The sequence below is a fragment of the Octodon degus genome, unplaced genomic scaffold (genome assembly GCF_000260255.1).
Source record: "Octodon degus isolate 3935 unplaced genomic scaffold, OctDeg1.0 scaffold00029, whole genome shotgun sequence".
In the NCBI taxonomy this organism is placed as follows: Eukaryota; Metazoa; Chordata; class Mammalia; order Rodentia; family Octodontidae; genus Octodon; species Octodon degus.
In genome coordinates this window covers 18,272,225-18,294,811 of record NW_004524605.1, presented here as the reverse complement: position 1 = coordinate 18,294,811, position 22,587 = coordinate 18,272,225, and the positions used below count along the sequence as shown (strand labels likewise).

Genomic DNA, 22,587 nt, shown 5'->3' with positions numbered 1-22,587 from the left:
AGACCTTGCACTTGCTAGGCAGGTATTTGTGCCACGGAGCTATTCCCCTGGTCCAATCAAAACTCTTTGGGCTCCAAAATCATATGTGGAGGTTTCTGGGCAAAAATTTCAGTTTCTATAAATCTTTGGTCTGTTGTTTGTGCCTGCTTCTCAGTACAGTTCTGGCTGATGGCAGACTGTAGTGCTCATTCTACAGTCTGAATGTGGATCTATCATGAAGTTTCTTCCACCAGATGAACTCCTTTAATCTCTGTGGCATGCAAATATCTCAGCACATGGGAAAAGTTAAGATAGGTTTTATGTCAATGTTATATACATCATCTCCAGGACAAATATCTTGTGCTCCACTGAAACCTCTTGAGCCTGGCCTGCACTGTCCACATTCTATCAATATTCTGGTCTTCTAAATCCCAATCAGAATCAACCATCAAGCACTGCTCACAATTATCTAAGTTTTCTCTAATTTGTATCTCTAAATTTTTCCAAACATCCCACAAACCAGTTCCTCATGGTTAAAGCCACAGAAATGGCCCTACATCTGTGTTTCCTATTTTTTTTTTTTCTTTTTTGAATTGGTTAGCTTTCTCATTACTGGGATAAAATGCCTGATGTCCATAATTTACAAGTACAGAGTTTGGATGATGTCTTTGGTTTTCAGCCCATGATTGGCTGGCTCCAGCACAGGAACAATGGTGGAAGAGCGTGGAGGGAGAGTTACTTCTGCCATGTTAGACAGGAAGCAGAGAAGGGAGGAGCTGCAGATGACTGTACACCCTACAACGGCCTACCCGCAGTGATGTACCTCTTCCAACCTGGCCCCATCTCCAACAGGAAAGTCAGCCAGGTACTCATCCACAAATTCCATGACCCAATCATCCCCCAAAAGCCCATCACTGAATGTATGCAACTTCTCAAGGGCATTTTAGGTCTAAGTAATAACTCTTGAATTATGCGTAGCCTATGCTGACAACACAGTAAGGAAGTAAGTCCATATAATTTGATTGAATTCTATTCCTCATTCCAAAATCACATGCTCTCGGCATTTATGGCTGTGTTCTGACTGTAAAAGCCAAAAGCCAATCTTAGGCACATAAAATATGCAAACCACAAAAGATAATGTCAGAGACCGATATCGTTATTTATACATTTATAAATATAATTATTTATCTATAAGTAATATTTCTAAGTGGAAATACTTTATATTTCTTCACTTATATGATGACGGTTGTGCATTAAGATTGCATGATGTCCAACGCACACTCGAAGTTGAAATAGTAGAAACAAGCCAGTCTTAACCTTGGCTGAATACCTACCTGGTGGGCTTTGCGAAAGTGGGAAAGCATGGGTCAGTGCGGAAGGTCACCTTCTTAATATGCTGATTTAATTGGCCTAGGGTGGGACCGAGGCATTGCTTTCCACTAATTTTTGAAGTGCAGAAGGAATTAAAAGCTACTGCAACAGAATCTGACAGCCACAGGGGCTTTCTTTTCTAAGAATAAATCCTCACTTGGGTAAGTGCCCTTAGGCAAGTCAGATGTCAAGTCTATCTCAAAATATATTCACAATTCAAAATAGGACCATCCTCAGTATTTATGTCTTATTGAGGTGACCCTGTTTGTCCTAAGACAGCTTGGAACACCTGTCTCTGCACCATAAAAGGGCTTAAGTGTCACAGAAGCATAGCATTAAAAGACATTAAAGTATATAATTATAAAGTTTCCCCCTTAATGTTCTGTCAGCAAATCTGTTTTTTGTTGTTGCTGTTGTTTGCTTTTTGCTTTTGTTTTTGTATTTTTTAGGGAAGGATCTACAGGGTGTTCAGGGTCTCACTACTAGATCAAACTCATAGTGATCCACCTGTTTTCAGCCACCCAAGAGCTGGGATTACAGGCGTGCACCACCATGCCCAGTCTTAACTGTCCTATCAGTGTGCCCTGGGGGCCGGGCCGGCAAGGCAGGCCTGGAATGGAACCTGCTTGCATGCACTTTAATCTGCTCAGCTATTTGGCTGACCTTATAAATTAAGAAGGATTTTTTTTTTCTTTTTGGCTGCCTCAGGCTGCCTTAAGGGTGGGTCTGGTAAGGCAGGTGGAACTGGGGATTCAACTGTGGTATCCTGCGCCTGACTATGTTTGCATGAGCAGGCGCTTAAACAACTGAGCTAACTGGCAGGCCCTCCACAAATCTGTTATCTTAAAGGAAAAGTCTCAGTTTATTTTTAGTTTTTCTCCCGTCCCTCTCTCCAACACATTAAACTACTTAGTAACAAGATGAGTCATAAACTCATTGTCTGATAAAAATACATAATAAAAACTTGAAAACATGGTTTTGGTTTTATCACATTTACTTAGCGATTGTCTTCTTTTATGGAAAGTACCATGAACTCGACAGTATTATTACTTTATTGAATCTATTAAATAAAATGATTACATTAAAAGATACAGTAATTCCTCGGGGGACTGCGGTTCTATCCCCAGCTCCCCAACTGCACCAGACCGCCCTTAAGGCAGACTGAGCTAGCCAAAATAAAATAAAATAAAATAAAATAAAATAAAATAAAATAAAATAAAATAAAATAAAATAAAATAAAAGATACAATAATTTGTTGGTATTGTGAAAAAATGGTAAAAGAAAATGACTCATTTATATGTGGCAAAAAAGAAAATGTGACTGGCTAAATTTTGGAAACAATGGTTTATAGATTTAGATTTTCTAATCTTTCACTTTAAAAGAATCTTTATTTATTTGGTACAGGGTGTCACTACACAGCTCGGATTCATAGTGATCCTCCTGTCTCAGCCTTCCCCAGTGCTGGGATTACAGGCATGGATTATTACCGGTTTCAACGGGGCTGGCACAGCATTTGGAGCAGGGTCCTTGTGCTTGTCAGGCAGGTACTTAGACCACCAAGATATCTCCCTAGCCCTCTATTCTTTCACTTAATCATCTTACATTGGCTATTTTTTGTACAAGACATTTGCAAATTGGAGGAAATTCAAAGTACAGTGTTAATCTAAGATCACCTCTTGTATATTTAAGGAGAAGAACAAATATGTTGAGAAAAAGTTAGCACCTCAAAAGCAATGCAGGACAATGATAAAACATGATCACGTGTTAGAATATGACTAGTGCCTGTCTGTTAGCACCTCCTACTTAGCATTAAGGTGACATGTGCTGATGTGTCTCCACATGCATTTCAAAATATCAGTTTCTGTAAGAAGAATTACTCTTCTAGAAATAATGGTGATTATTCATAGACATCTCCTATAAGATAAGCACTATTATCAGAAATGAAATTATTAGTTAAAAAGAAATTTTGTCCTCCTTCCTCCAAAGGCAGGGGAGCTTCACTGTCAGGGTCACTGTGCAGGTGAGAGTTTGTGAAGCTGACTAAATATCACCTCTTCCCCAGACCTTCTTTCCCAGTGCCTCCATTTCTATACAGGTCTTTGTCTGTCCCCAACTCCTCTTTCTTCTTCAGGAAGCAATTCTGCTTCCTCTGCAGCTATGTTATGGAAAAGTATACAGAGCCTGGAGCTTCTGTTCAAACAGAGCCTGGTCTGCAGAGATCCACCAAGGGAGCCTCCAGGCAGAAGGCAGGCAGCGAGGCAGTAGGAACAGGAGACAGCTGGCAGTCACCTGAGAGGGGGTCACACAGCATGCTATTCAAGAAGCCAAAGAAGCAATCCATGTGCTTAGCAGTGGAGAACTTGGGATGCGGGTCAGGAGCAGTGGAAGGGTGAAATTGTCACCTGAGAGTCTGGTTTTTAAGACACATTGTTATTAGTATTAGGTGTGACAAGCAGGTGGTGATAATGTCAGAAGGCATGCATTCTCATCAAAGTACTCTGGGCTTCTTGGGAAGACTCATGAGGTTTGACATTTAAGACTCCAAGAAAAAAGAAGGACGGTAAAGAGTATTCTCTATGTGCTTGTGAAGACTGGAATTAGACGTTGTGTGCATAGAAGTTTCTTATAACGTTCTATTTATAATGGGTATCTTTGTAAATTTCCATATTTAAAAAAAAGTAGAAAAATTCATTGCAGGAAGACAGAGAAGAAAACTGCATCAACTTGGGCTATCTTGTAGACTTTAGAATAATAAAATGTGGAGGGGACTCATAGAATGTTTTGTATCTTTGTATTTGTTTAATTGCTTATACTTTTTGTATTTTTGTAGTTAAAAAGGAAATACTTTTATGTTTTTAATTTATATACATATTTAAAGCATTTATTTACTTATTGCTTACTTATTTATTTGGTAGAGGCTCTCACTATGCAGCTTGGACACCTGGTGATCCTCCTGTGTCAGCCTCACCAGCAATGGGGTTTTAGGCATGTGCCACCATGCTGTTTTGGTGGCCAGTTTAGTGACTGGGGCATGTGGTGCTGGGGAAGGAACCTAGATCCTTGTGCTTGTCAGGCAGGCGCTGAGACCACTGAGCTGTCTCCCCAGCCCCGAGAAATATTTATGATTAAAAATTTTGGCTCTCACAAATTAGTAGCTTATAAATGCATTTTTGATTCAGGAATTCTAGAACTATATTTCTTAAAAAGACCCACTAAAATTTGAAATAATTTTGATATGGTCCCAAACTTAAGCATATTTTAACTCAGTGTGTCTGTCTCATAGGCAAACAAAAAGTTTGTATAACATATACAGGCTTTTTCACAGTTTATAGGTTTAGAAGTGTGTATCTTTCATCGTGCAGTAAGAATAGAAGCCTTAAATCACTTTGATTCATGTGATAGAGAGAGTGCCAGTGGAAAGCTCAGGTGATTTACCTTTTCTTTTCTTTCTTTTTCTTTTTTGTTTTTCAAGACATGTATCATTAAATTCTTCCAAAGTCTACAGTGCTAGCCCATGAATTTACAATGGGTCCCCCATGCCCCATACTTTTTCCTCTTCTTCTCTACAATTATTTTTTCTAGTCTTTCCAATATCATTAGGTACATGATCACCAGTAGCAAACAGCATAGCACGTAACCATTGAAGAGTGCACTACACTATTAATATAATTAATTAAGTATGGCCTCAAAATGAAAGAAACCCTTATTTGACTAGAAAACAGTGTGATCATATTATGCAAGCATTACTAAAACATTAAGTAGGCATTGATTGAGTTTCAAAGTTATTATTCTAGAATACTATGCAACATTTGTAATTATAAATATTTTGTAAAGGGATTTTTGGGGAATATATTAGATAGGTGCTTGTTAACCTTATAAGAAATGTTCAAATTTTCTGTAGAGTAGCTAAGTATCATGTTCTTATTCCCACTAGCAATGCATGAGATATCTATCCAGTTAATTCACATTCCTACTGATGTTTGATCTTTCTAGTATTTTTTAAAATTTTATATATTCTACTACATATGTAGTGATATTATGTTGTGGTTTTAATTTGCATTCAGCTGATGAGTAATGGTAAAAGATTCATCTCTTCATGTGTTTGATGAATCAATAACTGAGATGAATCTCAAAGGTGAACCATATGTTTCTATCTATAAGATTATTTTGAAAAAAAGACTCTTCAGTGATGAATAATAGACCAGATGTTCCACGAAATTAAAGATGGAGAAGGTATAAGTTGCCTAAAAGAGACAAGATGGAGGAAGCTTTTATGGGGAGGTGATTGGGTACTAAATACTGACAGGAATTTACATGTCGAACAAGCATGGCGCCAGCCTGCAATCCCAGCCCTCAGAAGGCCCATGAAGGAAGATCACGAGCTCTTCCCACCCTGGGCTACACACTGAGTTCAAGGCCATTTTAAATTTCATAGGGAGACCCTGTGCCACCCACCCAAAGAAAACATATACACGTGTGTTAAACTTTTGCAATTGCACCCTGACAGATATTATCTTGTCTAAAATTTAATACTATTGGGCCTAGGGATATAGCTCAGTAGAATAAATGCTTGCTTGGCAAGCTCAAAGTCATGAGTTCAATCCCTGGTACTACAAAAAATGTTTAAAAAATAAATAAAAAATAAATAAAATTTAATACTATTAATCTATAAATTAATCATTTCTTTTTTGTAATATTCTCTAACATACATTCTTCTAAATGTTCTGATACTAAACAATGATATAATTGAGCCAATATTTATTTATTAACAAACAACTGAGGAGAAAGAGCTTGTACTAGTGAAGTATTTATGTGGTTTTTTTAGTTCATTGAATGCAGAATGTGTGTGTGTGTGTGTGTGTGTGTGTTTGTGTGTGTGTGTCTACGTGTATTAGTTCATATATTACTCTGGTCTTATATGTAAAGTTAAGAATTTTTAATTTTATTTTAGACTATGTCTGGCTAAACCAGCTAACTTGCCCAGACAGGGTTTAAATTTTTGATCTTTCTGCTGCAGCCTTCCAGATTGCTGGGATTACAGGCATTTGTCCTGCATCCACCTATAAGTATATTATTGTAATAGTCTCCATGAGATCACTTAATATTTTAAAACATCAATTAATATCAAAATAATCTACCTAGAATTTAGAAGTAGCCATTGCTATTTATTAGATGTGAAGCATTTAGGTCTACAAAACTTAACCTCTATAAACACATTAAATAATTATAGCACAATAACTTAATTACTGCCATAAAATTCTTATCCCTTTCAAATAATTAATACAATAACGGACCAGTGACAGGTTGTTGGTCTTTATTTGCTATAGGATGATATTAGATTCTGAGAAAGCTAAGTCAACAATTATCCAAACCATTTCTCCTGTTCTATGGAAAGGAGCAGTTAATGCTTAAATATTTTTGTTTATTTCTTTTATTGTCTTTTTTCTTCATGTTTTCCTTCTTAATTTCTTATGACTCCGTTTTTTTTTTACTTTAGTTTTCCAATTTTTCATGCATGTATCTGGTAATCAGAACAACTAATCCAAAGACAGCAATATGCAATACAACAAACATTGTCAAATTCATATTATGTTGTTTGGTGAAGTTCTGTGTAATTTATAATTTTTTTCTTTTATATGACTCTTCTGTATTCTCTTTAAAAAACAGAAATGCAATACAGTTAATTGTCAAGCAAATGAAAATTGGTAGTGAAACGGCTGCACTGGGCTATCCTCAAAACATATAGATTTCCTTAAGATTGACACTAATGACATTAATGTATGTAGAGTTTCCCTTGATTCAGTACTCCAGTGGGGAATAAAATTCACAATATTTACTATGGTTCTGGGGACATACATTCAGAATTGTGCTTCTCAGATTCCATCTCCTGACACTTTCATGCTTGGTCAGCTTTTCAAACATCTGGATCTGTCACAAGTTCTCAGATTATGCCAATCTACCAGGCTCTTGTTTTTTTTCAGGGCCCTTGTGCCTGCTCTGACCTGTACCACTGTCCTCACAAGTATAGGAGCGGGAGCTGGGCCTCCCTCTCCTTCCTTAGCACCCAAGCTCCTCGGGTCTAGTGCTCTTAGCTCTCTTGGCACTGACAGAGAAGGAGCTGCACGTGCAAGGCAAGCGCGCCGCTGTGGAGACGCATCCCAGAATTCAACTTCAGTTGTGTATTTTAAAAATTATTTCCATTTTTGTGTGTGTGATACTAAGAACTGAATCCAGGACCACTTCCCTGAGCTACATGCTCATTCCTAAAACCTCTTTTGCTCCTTTTAAGTGTTCTGGCAGGGTCTCACTAAGTCAGCAAAGCATCCAGGCTGGCCCTGAACTCATAGCTGGGATCGTAAGGCTCATCATCATGTAGGGCTTTGGCTTCTTATTCACTATTCATAATGTCCTTTCTTTTATTTTTTTCATTTTAATCTCTATTTTAAAGAAAAAAAACAGGGGCCAGCAAGATAGCTCAGTGGACTATAGCACCTGGTTAGGCAAGCTTAGGCAAGCACAGCGACTGCAGTTCGATCCCTGGCACCTCAAGCCACTCAAGCCCCGCCCCCCCACTAATAATGATGATGATAATAAAATAAAGAGAAAAAACAAAAGCACAACAACAAAAACAAATCAATACAAAAACAATAAAAGTGATACAGAATTTCAAAACAAGATAATAGGAATTTTTTAAGAGCAGTGTATATTTAGTGGGAAAAAGGAAAGCTTCCATCTGAGAAAGGGTCAGGTAGATAGCTCAGCAGCACAAGCACCTGCCTGGCAAGCATAAGGTCCTGAGTTCGATCCCCAATACAAAAAACAAAACAAAACAACAACAATAACAAAATAAATCATCCATCTGAAAGAAGCACAGAAAGGGATCCCAGTGGGTTGCCTAAGATAATAGGAAATTAATAATTGTTATTATATTTGAAGGTAACATAATGGCCCTTCCAGATCAACTTTTCTTGATTTTTTTTCTATACAACACATTTTAGTCATTTCTTCGACACATAACACAATTGAAAAGTTTTGTTGTTGTTGATTTGTTTATGTTTACCTTCCCCAAGTCAGCAAAGACTATGAAGGCAAAGATGTCTCTTCCATATTCCTTTAGCCTCTGTATAAAACAGGTACAAGAACATTTTAGACACTTAATAAATATGTTTTGAAGGATGAAAAGAAGTTAGGTAAGAGGTAATTTGTCTGTTTTTCATTTACTTTCTTGCCCACTGTTAACAGAATACTCTAGAGCTCAACAACAGTCAAATAATGGCTCATGTTAGTCTAGGGAACGGAACAGAACCATTGGACTTACATGGTTAAAAAGGGTCAAGTGTAAAATGTGTATGGCATTACTCAATTCTCTTAAATCAGGCAATAACTCCAACAAACCAATATATGAGCATCCCATTATCTGTAAGGTAGACTTATAACATACTATGGTATGGAGTGAGCTACTGTCTCTTAAAAGCTATGTCTTTATTTAGAATATAAATTCTATGAGAGGAACAAAGGTGCTTTCTGGGATTACAGGCATGTGTTGGGGAGGCTGAGACAGGAAGACCACTGTGAGTTCAAGCTTTGTAGTGAGACCCCGTACTAAATAAATAATAATAGTAATAAAATTTTGAAAAAGAATTTTTCATGTGCAAAATATGCAATGTGACTAAAAGGTTGTTTTCTACCAGTCCACCAGGACAATCACTTTTAGTATTTCATGTTTTCAAAATTAAAAACTAGCTTACTTAAAATTCTACCAATGGCCTCTCCTTTTAATGATGAGATGGAAACATATATGAAAAAATTATCTCTGAAATCCTGAATTATCTGTCTCATGTACTTTTCATGTTGAGGATGAACATGGCTCCGAACAAAACCAGAGGTAGTTCAGCAGCTCTAAAAGCCATAACTGTAGAAGAGGTAGAAACTGAGTGTGGTGTTTGAAGGGGTCCAATGAGATTATCATGGGCACAGTCAGCTGTGTGCATGTGTAAGAAAGCACTTGTCAGCCTAGAAAAAGGGCCTCTTCGAAATCAAGCCAGTACTCTGGACTCAGACTCTGTTTTGCAGGATGGTGTGAAATTTCTGTCATCTCTTAGCCACTCAACCTACGATGTTTTATTATAGCAGTCCAAATATACTGAGATAAGACTTTTGTTTAGTTCAGTTCCATAATTCATTGTGATTAACCTGTGTGACCAGCTGGTGTCAGAAATGTGTTTTGGGGTGGCTGATACAGAAACTTAGGTAACATTATTGGCTTGTCTTTTTTTCCCCATAATTTCATATTGGCTTTTCTATGAACAGACCAGTAAGGTACAGAGAAAAATTACAAGTTGTTCATGATCTTGACTAGTAAGAGATGACCTGGGAGTTTTCTTTTTCCTCAATAGTCTTCAACAGATTCAAGTTGTTGCTTTAATTCCCTGTTGAATGACTAATTTGAGGACAACAGCATGCACTATAACAACCATTGTTGAATTCTTATCGTGTTCTTTAGTGAAATTCTTTATCCTTTTTAATGGTTTTTTAAATTATTTTGGTATTCTTTTAAAAATTAAAAAAAAGATTGACTCTAAAGTGTAGCAATCTACACTTGTTTGAATAATGACTTGAGTAATTTTGTTTAGCAGTTTAATTTCAATGGTTCCATCCCCTTTTTTGAAAACATGTTTAAGGAAGTAGTCAAGGAAGTTGGTATCAGTAAGGAGCCTTACTCGATGGCATTTACCTCTTGTTGTCCTAATCTATAGTGTTAGTGGCATTATTGAGTGTTCAGTAAGAAATATACTTAAAATTAATTAATAACATGGGAACTTTACAGATTTAAAGATTTTCACCCCCTTGCTTATATCATGCAAGAGAAAGAATAAGCAATTTTTCTAATTAGAAAAGTAAGAAAAACCACTTTATATGCTCCTCAATTTAGAGTTCAATGGGAGTACAGGAGCTACTTGTGCCTCTAGACATATCCTTAAGAAGTAGTGACTCTATAGTAACAAAAAGTAAGAACAGTAACCAGTGGAATGGTAGAGGGCTTGCCTAGCATGTGCAAGGCCCTGAATTACTATCTTCTGAGTACATATGTGAATGCTCATCTTCATGAAGAAAAACTCAGGTTGTATAGTGGCTCAATTTTTGAAAACATTAGAAGTGGTACAGAAGCAAGAGGCTTCTCCATAGAAACTGTATGACACTCCACCCGCACCACCATGAAAGAATGATTCAGCTTGTAGCCATCTGTCACCAGAGAGCAAAAATTAAAATCTTTTTGCTTCTTTTGCTTTCTCCTCAACTTCGACCTTCTACTCTAATCATGCGAAGGCCAAACGCAGCATATGAGAAGATATTAGAGCCAAAACAGTAAAGAAATAGCTTCAAGCTGCTGGTATCTTTGGCCAGACCTGAATACAGAACAAGAGATTTAAATTGAATAAGAGATTCAAGGACTAATTTAGACAAGACTTTAACACCAGAAAATGATTGATTCTAAACTCCACAGTGAATGGAAGAGCTTTGGAATTTACTGAGATGTTATCCAAATGTGGGGAGGATGTATTCAACAGGTGATGTTGGAGGAAAAATATACTTTCGAAATTGTATTCTTGTAAGGCCAGCTTTTTCAATAAGACTGTTCAAGGCAAATCAACCAGAGTAAGTATCAGATCAGAATAGAAAGCATATAATTAAATATCTGAACAAATATTAACATTTAAACAGGAGAATAATTTTGTGATCATATAGTTTCCACATTTATAGAAAGACATATTATTAATTTACTCTTTTAGATGTAAATCTTGATCATAATCTTAAGGAAGTTTATAGAAATTACTTGTACCTAAAATTTAGAAACGTTTAGAATTCCTAATAATTTCATCAATAAACTATGAGTTTATAAGTTTCAAAGTAATAATCTAAATAAAAATATTATTTAAGGAATATTTAGTTGAATTAAAACAACAATTATCAATTGCAACTGTAGTTATTTGAAAGATGTTAAGGTATGTTTTCTTAAAATTTTTAGAAAGTTTAAAAAATGAAAAATGCAGACATCTATTAGCAAAAACTTTAAAAAGATATTATTCAAATGCGAGTTTCCATTGGGAATCATTACTAGGTTGTATGCATTCCAAAACTTAGCTCTTAAATTTCTTTTCATTTACTAAGAGGGAAATCTCTTCTATATTGAGAAAGGGACATATTTAAATGTAATATCCAGTTTGAAATTCTTTTAATTATTCTTTAATTTTGAACTAATTTCAGAGGAATTCATAGGCACTATAACTTTTGAATGTATTTTAAATTATGTTAATGTTATTTTGTGAGGTAAGAATAGCATTATGTTTAAGGTGAAGATTTATGAGCATAGTCATGAGTACACAACTTGGACCTTTTAGAGTAATGAGTATTTGAAAAGATCAACTTCATTCACACAGAATAAGTTAAAGGAAGTATTTAGGACAAAGTAGGTTAAAAATGTAGTTGATAGTTCATCAACATAATTGCTAGTATCTATTCATCTACCAAATCTCTTTCTATATGTATTTTATTGGCCACAATAAGAATATATTTTGTACTTAATACTAACACTTCCAACATAACTCATTCTATTTCTTGATTCTGTTGTATGCATTTACACAGGCTTAATATTTCTGTATTTAAATTCAGTTTACAAGTGATAGTTATCTATCATGTGGTCATAGTTTCTATTTTCATTGTTTTATATTAGTTATATTAAATTTTCAAAATCTCAGAAGGAATATCCCAAAAGGAGGTGATAATAAGAAAATAGATCATTTTTTTTGTTGCATATAACTCTAAGACCTTATCTTATATGTCCATAAAGCACTGGGTAAGAAGTTTATAGAGCAAAGGCCATCAGTGAACTATTGATTAGTGACTAAGTCATTGTAAAGATAATGTTATATAATTCATTATTCCTTTGTTCAGTTGTCTTTAATGGAATTCTTTGTCTATTGTGTAGATATTTTTAAATACAAAAGAAAAACAATCTTAAGAACATTTAAAAAATTTTACTGTTTCAAAAACATTTCATTCCTTTTCAAGTGAAAACCTCTACAACTGACAGCAACAAATTCATCTGAAACTGGTAACCAGAAGAGAATGTCAGAACATTAAAGTTATACAATTAAATGATCGTGGAAGCTTTTTAACCAGTTTGTGTATCTCAGGTCCATATAGTTCTAGTCTTTCACCCACTAGAAATCTGGAATATCCCCCTCCCTGCCCCATGTCACTATCCTGTGCAGAACTTAACTGAGGTAAAATTCAACAATTATTTGCATTACTTTTTGACCTCTGCTGGTCCTCTCCTGCATGCAGTGGAACTCCATGATAGCAGATAGCAGAGCTTCGTCGGCTGGGTTATTATTCCCCGAGGGTCAAGAGCAGACCTAGCTCAAATGTAGTTCTTTTATGAATCAGGATGTTAGACAATCACTTATACTTTTTTATTTATTTATTTCTTTTCAAAGTTTTATTGATAAACATATAGCGATGAGACAGTTTCAAATCAAATCGAAAGTACAGTTTCAACAAATAATACACTGCATACATTCTTCTCAGTGGTTAATTGCTGTACAAGATGCAGACTTGTGATCCTACTTACAAACACCATTAGAAAAAATCATTCTATTCATTAAGAGAATGCAACTATATATCTATCCCAACCACTTTGAATACACAGATACAAAATGGACATTCATAGTTATACCCCAATTTTTTTTAAGTTCCGTTGTTGAATATTATAGGTGTGTAAACTCAGCAAAATATTCTAAAAGAGTACAGAAGCCCATAATATTATTGGGTCTTCTGTTTAACTGGCAATGTCAGAAATTATTGACCTGAGTCCCCCACAGCTCAACATAACAACATGGCTTTACTTCCTATATTTCCACTTATACTTTTTGTATATATCTAGAATTGCTTTACCAATTGCTTGAACAGCAATTTATAAAAAAGATGGATACGGTAGGAAAAAAAAAACCAAAACAGCACCTATTTTTTACTTTTCAAAAAAATACTTCAACAATTGATGTTGTATAGTTTGCTTTGTCTGTTTTACTTACACAGAAGTTAATTGCAGTTCACTGAAAATTTGCCTCACTGTGAAGTTATAACTTATACCTCTACAAATTAATGCTTCGGTACTCTGATGCTGTCATACTGTAGTAAACCAACATTGTGCATTGATTTTAATTCTACACCTAGACTTGGGCTCCTGGCAGGCTTCTATGATTACAAAGGGTCTTTGCTTTACAAACATCCCTTGTTTTCCCCCACTGTTAGGCCATTCACATGATTTTCTTTATGAATGTGTGTAGGGTGTAATAGAGTGCTACTTAGTTAGAGTTTACATGGTACTTTTTCTATGCAAAGTTATAAAATGATTTTTATAATAATATTAGAGTTATTACCATATTTTTGTGATCTCATACTATAATACTATAGAAAATAATATTATTTGGAGTTAAATTTTATTTTTACCCTAAGAACTAATGTGTAACTTTGAAAAAGCTTTTTATTTCCTTATAAAAGATATTTATTCTATAGTATGTGCAGCAGTGAATAAGAAATAACCCTCCTAGTAAGTCAAAATAGAGAGGCCTTTTGCATCTCAAAACAATCCAAGTACTTTCTTAAATTTAGAAAGTGTGACTATACATCTGTAGTGTATTTTATGCACTAAGAATACCTCATAGGCATATCAATCTTTCCTGATAGGTAATATTCAAGAAATCCTTAAAATTTTCATATGTAATTTTTTACAATTCTCAAATGAGAAAATATTACATTCTGATTTAACTCATAAGTCTATTGAGAGAATAGGAGAGTGAATGAAAAAGTTATTGGAAAAATAAAGCCTTATCAATTTCTAGGAATTATAAAGTCTTTTTTTAATGTATTTAGTACAGGGTCTAAGGGGTCTCACTACACAAATTGGACTTGTAGTGATCCTTTCTGTTTTTCAAACTCCCAAGCCCTGGGATTATAGGCACATGCCACCACGCCCAGACTCAACCACCATCCCAGCCCGCCCTGAGGGTGCAGCTGGCATGGGCAAGCCTGGGATGGAACCAGCCCCTGCATCTGCCTAAGCAAGCACTTTAATCCACTGTGCTATCTGGCAGGCCCTGGAATTATAACTTCTTATTCCCCTAGAAATTAAAATTTCAGTATTTTGATATTAAGTTATTTTATAGTAAAGCTTTACCTTGTACAATTCAGGGGACTGAAATATTGCTTTAAAATATCTATAAATTGCAAGTACAGATGTGGTGGCACACCCCTAATCCCAGTGCTGGGGAGACTGAAAACACTATGAGTCTGAGCTAGCAAGTACATTAAAATATGAATAATATGCAAATGTGTATATGCAGATATTGAAGTGGTAAGATTATTTCAACTTTAATATTCAGGATAAATGACTCAAATTCATCTTTTACTTTACTAGAAATTTCTGTAATGAACTGAAGGACAATGTTGATGAAGTAATGTTGCAAAATTGCTCACTATAGATTAAGGGCTCTCCTTTAAAAATGAGATAGCATGCAATAGTTAAGTTCCTGGGTCATGCATGAAGTGCAAATTGGACTATGTTTTACTTACATAAGCATTTAGGAAACATAATTTCTAAATATAATTGTTTTGGGTTCTAAAAATTTCATTTAATTTGATTCTAAATTTGTAGAATTAGTTAGTAGCATGCTATTTTTAAGGATTTCTGTCTAGAGTTTTCAACCATGCAATAAGATATAATCTAATAATGTATAATCAATGGAAGTGAGTATCTCAAAGTATTCTCATGATAGATCAGATTGGACATTTTTGTTTCATTCAATGGACCAGCTGGATCTAAGATATCTGTGTAAATTCTGTCAACTGAAAATAGAACCAAAGTATTATAAAAAACAAACAAATATATTTATATTAGAGTTATCATATTAGGGTTTACTGGAGTGACAGTTATCTGTTATTCTCCAAGTTACTTGTGCCAAATTGGCTGATCACAAGAAACAGATAAAAAGCTATAAAGAGAGCGGCCTGGAGCTGAGACCACTCTGGGCATCTGTACAGTGTGAGTACTTAGAGCTTCAACATTTCAAGACTTCACACTGGATGAATATACCACATGTGCTATTTTGTCCAGGTAGAGAGGAAAACGTCTGACTGCAGTGGTGCTAAGTGATAGAATGCCTGCTTAGCATGCCCAAGGCTGCGGATTAGAGCCCCCGCTCCAGGAAAACAAGTGGCATCATAAAAGATAGATTTGAACATGTAACTGTATTTTTCCTGATTTGAAGATACCTTATATATCTTTTATATACCTATAAAGGGATATAGGCATGCATACATAATGATAAGCAAAGTATTCTAATAGCCATATATATATATATTAGAATATATATATTGCTAGCTGTGATATTTTAGATCTGTCACTAATTATGTTTTCTCTTCTTTAATCAGTAATAACTCATTAATACTTTTTTTATAAGTGTAGGCGCTTGAGTAATTTATCGATACAGCATTTACACTAACCACTGAAATATCTGTCTGGGCTGATGGATGGATCAGTGGACTAAGCACTTCCCTGGCAAGTGCGAGGGCCTGAGTTCAATCCCTCGTTCTGCCAAAAAGAAGGAAAGAAAGAAAGAAAGAAAGAAAGAAAGAAAGAAAGAAAGAAAGAGAAAGAGAGAAAGAAAGAAAGAAAGAAAGAAAGAAAGAAAGAAAGAAAGAAGAAAGAAAGAGAAAGAAAGAAAGAAAGAAAGAAAGAAAGAAAGAAAGAAAGAAAGAAAGAAAGAAAGAAAGAAAGAAAGATCTGTGTACTACAGGATAGAGATTATAATGAAAACTTAGGAAATTATTACAAAGTCTTATAATTACAAGAGTAACAAAGTCACTGAAATCAGTCTTCACTTGCCTTCCAGTTTGAGTAGCATAAAACAAATCTTAAAATGTGTGTAACAGACTTCTGTCATTAAATTCAATATTCCATGATTTAATAATTTTGAGGAGATGACATGTACTAAAATGGGCCTAAACTATCAAAGAAACATTTAAGTAGCTAATGTTTTAAATTAAAAGCTAATTTTTAAACTCCTTTCTATTATCTAAATGTTTTGTCTAGACACTAAAGAGTAATTGAATTCTGTGAAAATCTGACTCATAATGTAACCTAAATAGACTACTTCTAATACTATGTTTAAAACAACAGCAATCAAACATGCTAAGGGAGATTTTTTTGTCTAGAAATAATTATGTGAGATATGTATAAATGTAAGCAGTAAGAAGATTGTCTTAATACGGTTATATTGAAAAGAATTACAGCATTTACTGTAGGGACATGGTCATAGTCTGTACTATTTAAACTCTGTATAAGATGTAATTTTGGGATAAAAATAATCTTTAACACCACTTAAAAAGTCATCTGAAACATTCTTATTCAGCAAAAATCAAGAATAGAAAGTATTTATAAATCTTTAACCCACCTTTCTTAAAGAAAGAGTCTGATTCTCTAAATTTTAATGTATTTCTATTCAAACTGTTCTTTGTAAAGGAACTCTTTGGCATTCTATATTGTGAGATGTTCTCTTTATTTTTAAAGAAAATAAAAATGTCTTTTTAATGACTTATTCCCACTTACTAAAGATAATGTTGTTGTGTATTTTAATTTTGCATTTACTCTGAGGTAGAAAGAAGTTATATTGAAAACAAGGTATGAAAAGTAAAGCCATATCAACATGCTGAGCTGTAAAAAGCTCAAGTCAACAACTTCTGACATTGTCAGTCATACAGATAAACCACTACTTTTTTTTTTCTTTTTTTGGGAACTGAGGATTGAACTTGTCAGGCAAGCGCTTATTCTACTGAATTATCTCTCCAACTCCTCAACCCACTACTATTATGGACTAGTGCACTATGTTGGATTATTTTGCTGAATTCACTCATGTACCTAAAATATTTTAATGGCAATGGGATACCCATCCCTGACAAAACTAAACAAAAAAAGGGGATATAAATGAAGGATCATTTTGTATCTGTATATATAAAATAGGATAGATATGCAGCTACTTTCTATTAATTTAATGAGAAGAAAGATTTGTACTGATAGTGTTTAGACAAGAAATCGTGTCTGCATCTTGAACTACGACTAACCACTACAAGGACAACAATATGCAATGTAATAATTATTGAAACTGTCCTGCTAATCAGTTTTGAAACTGTTTCATTAGTATTTGTTTCTCAATAAAATTAATAAAAATAAAAATAAAATAAATTTAAAAATTTTAAAAGAGAAAAAAGAAAGAAATTATATTGAAATATGCATTTTACAAAACTCTTCTCACAACTATATGTATTTGCTACACGTATGTGGAACATATAGAGTTTTTGAATACACTGAAATCACATTCATACAAGTATATTTGGTTGATTCATTTTCCCCAATATCACTTCATCTATAACACAACTTTACTGAGATTCCTTGCACTATTTTTAATCCTTGTGATTTGAATGTTAAATCAATCATTTACATCTAATTAAAAAATATGGATTCATTGTGTTGAACTGAGTGATAAATTAGCAGAAATGAAAGTGATTATAAATGTTAGAGTGGTGGGTAAACTTTTGGAAATCAGAACAGTAAAGGATTATTTTTTTTTTTTTTTAGGGAGAGAATCACTTAACTTGCTAAAATTGAATATGTGTGTTTGCCACTCCATGCACAGTGATTTAGGTTCATATTGTGTCAGCTTTAGGAATCTTGCCTCTTCACTGTGTTTCCAGGTGGTTCACGTGGTAGCATCACAGATGAGATATATGATAGTTTAGCAAATTTTAAGTTTCTGTCATTCACTGTTTCACTTTGAAGAATAAAATAGTAGTTATTAATACGCTTAATGTAATGTTTTGTTTCCTTCCATGGTGTGCCTTTATAGAGAAACAGACTAACGAATTTAGTTATTTAATGAGGGGGAAAGTTTATTTTTTGAGATCTTGTAAATTTGAATAGTCAGTGAAAAAAAATTTTTTTCTTCAACTTTCTATGTGATCCTATTACTACTGTTTAGTTACTGCAAAAGGTTTTTAGGATCCCCAAATCTTTTTAACTGACATGTTACCCTTTACTAAAATCAGCCTTAGAAATCAAAGAATATATTTCCCTGTAGTCCCATTAAGCCATTCAGATGGCCTCTTTATGAGACTGCAGCAAAGTGCAACTCTGATCACCTTCCTGCACCAGTCCACAATAATTCCCTTCTCTAGAGCTACTAAGAAAATGCAAACAAACAAACAACAAACAACTCCACTGAAGAGTTCTCATGATGCATAATTTCCTCTACTTAATACCAGTTTGAATGCTCAACTCAGATATTCTTGTGCAAACTGAGAAGTAAAATATATCTTCAGGTTTCAATTTTTACATTATATTGGACTAAAAAAAAGATGAGGTTGCTGCAATAGGAGCGACCTAAAATACTATATAAACAATAAAAACTAAGCATTTTGGTTGAAATTGGACTGTTAAGGATAAAGTCTATAAGAACATGCTGATCTAATTTGTAATAAAATTGTTTACTAAGACGCTTGCAAAAGATATCCTCCCCCATATCTTGTCTAGATTTCATCCACAGGTTTCAGAAATTGCAGAAATAAAGCAAAGACATTTTCTATCAGTAAATAACAAGAAATTCTCTAATTTCCAAAACAAATAAAAACTCAAAATTATACATTAAATTAAAACTAGTTTCTGGTTTTTTGAAGATAAAAATTATTTTTCTAGGATTCCACTAAAATACATAACATATAAAAACACTTCAACAAAGGCTCACTCTTCTTGAGAAAACTTCTTAATCTTATACTTTGAATGAGAGTATGCTTTATTTTTCTGTTAAGGGAGTAACATGTGAAATTGCTGGAAGAATAAAGAAGGCCCTGTCTTTACTTTGAAACTACAAAGTTAGGATTTTACTCCTTATGTTGCCTTAATCCCTCAGTCAAAGATTCACGTGTTCCATCCCCCATCTTAGATAAAGAGGGACTAGAATGTTGACTGTACGTTTTCAACAATATCCCCTAACCTAGTTATAAAATATAATGAAGTGGGTGCTGTTTACATGGGTAAACTGTGTAGAGGCATTCTCCTCTGACACTTGAAGGAAATTAAAGAACCTTCAGATGTAGAGCATTTCAGAGTACACACATGCTTAGGAGTTTAAGGAGGACACCCCCACAGCACTTTCCTTCTTAGCGCAGCAAAACCAGAAGCATTACTTTAGAATTTGTTCATTAAATTCACTTGATTTTAGCATGATTTTTTAACACTATAACAAGGCCAACTCTTTTCACATATATATTTCCCAATTCATGCCCAACAGACCCCTTCCCACCCCAGGGAGGCAGCAGTAATAATCTGTGTAGGGTCTTCTTGGCTCTCTGGGCCTTTGATCTGAGTGTAGGGATGTCCTGCATAGATTTATTAGAGAGGTCTAGCCAACCTGCCCAAGCCTCTTTGCCTTTGGCCCTTCCCCGGTACGCTGTCCTTGGTACTGAAACACGTTTGGCTATCGGGTTGCTGGGTCTGAGAGAGGCTGGATAGAAAACCTGGCTGAGCAAATGCCTAGATGCAGGAGCAAGAGATACCTTGTTGTACAGAAGCAGAGCCAGCCCCAACCCCAATCCTCCCTCACACATGTCTCTCCGGTGAGCGCCAAGACCCCATGTGAAATGATTTCTCCCAGGCCCCCAACCGAAAGCCTTCAACATGGCCTCAAATGCAGACACGTATCAGCATAGCCCAACTCCTCACTGGATTGCAGTAATAAGAAAACGATACCCTCAAACGGAAAGTCTCTCATGAGGTTTTTGCTTTACCACTCCAAAACAAAGCAAATGATAAAATCCAATACAGTCATAGTTAAACCAACGTGACTTTCCTTTTACATGTCTCCCATTCCTACCCCATATATTCACTTTTCCCTAAATTACAAACCAAAAATCCCAGACGAACGTTTTAAATTTGAGTGGTCTCCACAGTTTCGAATCTCTCCCCCTTCCCCCAACTCCCCAGAACAAAATGACGGTGAAAATAGAGCATCTTACCCTGGGTAGAGGGAGAGCAGGAGCAGAATCCACACCGTCATTTTCTGAGAAAATACAGGAGTCCAGCAGACTGAGGTTCCTGTGCTCCATATATTTGGCGAACTCATCTCTTTTTTTCCCCTCTTGCTTCTTGTCTCCTGGTTGCAGAAGAATCCCTCCCCCTTTGTATTATTATTATGCTTATGATTTGATGATGGCTCCCCCCCCCCACCTGCCTCTAGTAGGGACCGTCACTGGGGAGGTTATTGCTACCAGCTTCAGGAATTAATATTCAGGGACCAGAAATAAGATCAGCACATAGGCTTGCAGATAACATCAAAGCGTCAGCTCCTGTAGCCAGCTTCCAAGTGTAAGGGAATAATATAATTGAGCCAGGGGGAGGGTACAGGGAAAGATTCACACAGAGACAAATAAGAAAGGGAGAGACAGAAAAGCGCGCACAATCACGATCCTCACACTCACGCAAACTCCCCCACGTCCATCGTGTTCGGTTTATTTATTGGCTGTGTTTCCTTTCTTTTTCTTTTTTCTTTTTCTTTTAGAACTCTGTGTGTGTGTGTGTGTGTGTGTGTGTGTGTGTGTGTGTGTTTAAAAAGAGGCAAAAATCACTAAAGGCTCTATGTGATTAATTATCACGCAGCAGATTAACTGCGAGGTCAAAGTGGAAGTGATGCCTGCCGCTGCAGCAGGAATTAACACATGCGTGGCGTCCTGTCCGTGCTTTTTAACCCTTCCCTGCACACACAAACACCCAACGACCGATGTTCACGGAAAGAGACTTCAGCAAGCCCAGAAACTGAATCACTAGAGCCAGAAGGTTTATCTTGTCAGATCTGCCAAGAATACTTATTTTAAAATCGTGCAGTTTTTGAAATCATGATTACATTGTTGGGGGCGGGGAGCAACAGTGGGGGAGGAGCGGCTGTCTCTAAGGCATCCTGTGGGAAGAGGTACTTGGTGAGTTGAATCTGAATGAAGGGGTGAAACACTGAGAAAGTTAAAAGGAATAGGAAAATTGTATGATGAGCAGGACTTTATACTGTCCTGGTCTTTTCCCTAACCCCTGTAATAATGTGAAGATACGAACTTCTTGAAGTTTGAAGGTCCTGTCACAGGGGGAATCTGAGTGAGTAAAGGATATAGATCACACTCCAAGGGTTGCTTTCTTACTAGAGGACAGAGATGATCAAGAGGACATTTAGCAGTGCAGAAGGATTTCTGATCTTTGTGAGAGGACTGACTTTTATTGTCATTCGTAATAATCCTGAACATCTCTGGGTGTTGTTACCCTGCTTCCTTCTTGGTAAGTATGTTACCATGGATACTGATACAAAGCAGAAAGCCCTTTATGTCAACCTATTTCATGCACCACAGAAGAAATGCAATTCACTCCTCTAGAGGAAGAGAGTAGAGGAGGGTTTTATGAGTCAACAGTGACTCAACTCACCCCAACCAAGCTCTCATAAAGGTGAAGAGAGCAAAGCAGACTTCTTACCAGAAAACACCAGGAAATCATCTCTAAACTTGTATCTTCCCAGCAAGAGGAATGACATTAGACTCAGAAGTCCATGAGTTAGGAAGAGGATACAAGGTAACCAGCTGCACCATCCATTGCAAACTGTATAAAATACATCCAAGAAAAGCAGAGAGTTACTGGTAGCTAAATGACCTGGGCTGAGGAGATGCATTCTGACAAGGAAGGAAAAGAGGCCTGCGTACCTGGAAGCTTGTAGTGGGTCAGAGCTCTACCTTAGGCAAAGTTATCTCTATGGGACCTGGACAAAATTCAGCTAAAAACAACATTCATATGCAGTCAGTTGATTTCCTTGTATTGTGGCTAAAATGAAGGTAGAGCATATATTAATTCTTTTTCTTTGAAATTCTTCTGCATTGTGCTGCAATGAGAGGAGCATTGGCCTTATAGTTCAATTTGTATTTTTAAGAGGCGATGTTGTTTATAACTACATTTGATTTAGTCAGAAAATCTGATGGTTTTGGGCAGGCGAAGGCCTAAGTGCCTCCACATAATTAGATGCCTACAAAAACCCAGCAAGGCAAAGGAAAGAAAAGGAGATGATGAATCTATTTAACATCAGGAAGTCTTGCAGTGTA

The 22,587-nt window shown here is 35.7% G+C and overlaps 1 protein-coding gene across 1 annotated transcript in view; it reads right to left on the bottom strand.

Moving 5' to 3' along the window:
• Window positions 1–20,582, bottom strand: part of Gabrg2 (gamma-aminobutyric acid type A receptor gamma2 subunit) — a 97,932-nt gene extending 77,350 nt beyond the window's left edge. The window contains exon 1 of the mRNA XM_004629470.1: window positions 20,476–20,582. Within this exon, the coding sequence (XP_004629527.1) occupies window positions 20,476–20,582 (107 nt within the window). The remainder of the gene's footprint in view (window positions 1–20,475) is intronic.
• Between the last annotated feature and the right edge of the window lie 2,005 nt (window positions 20,583–22,587).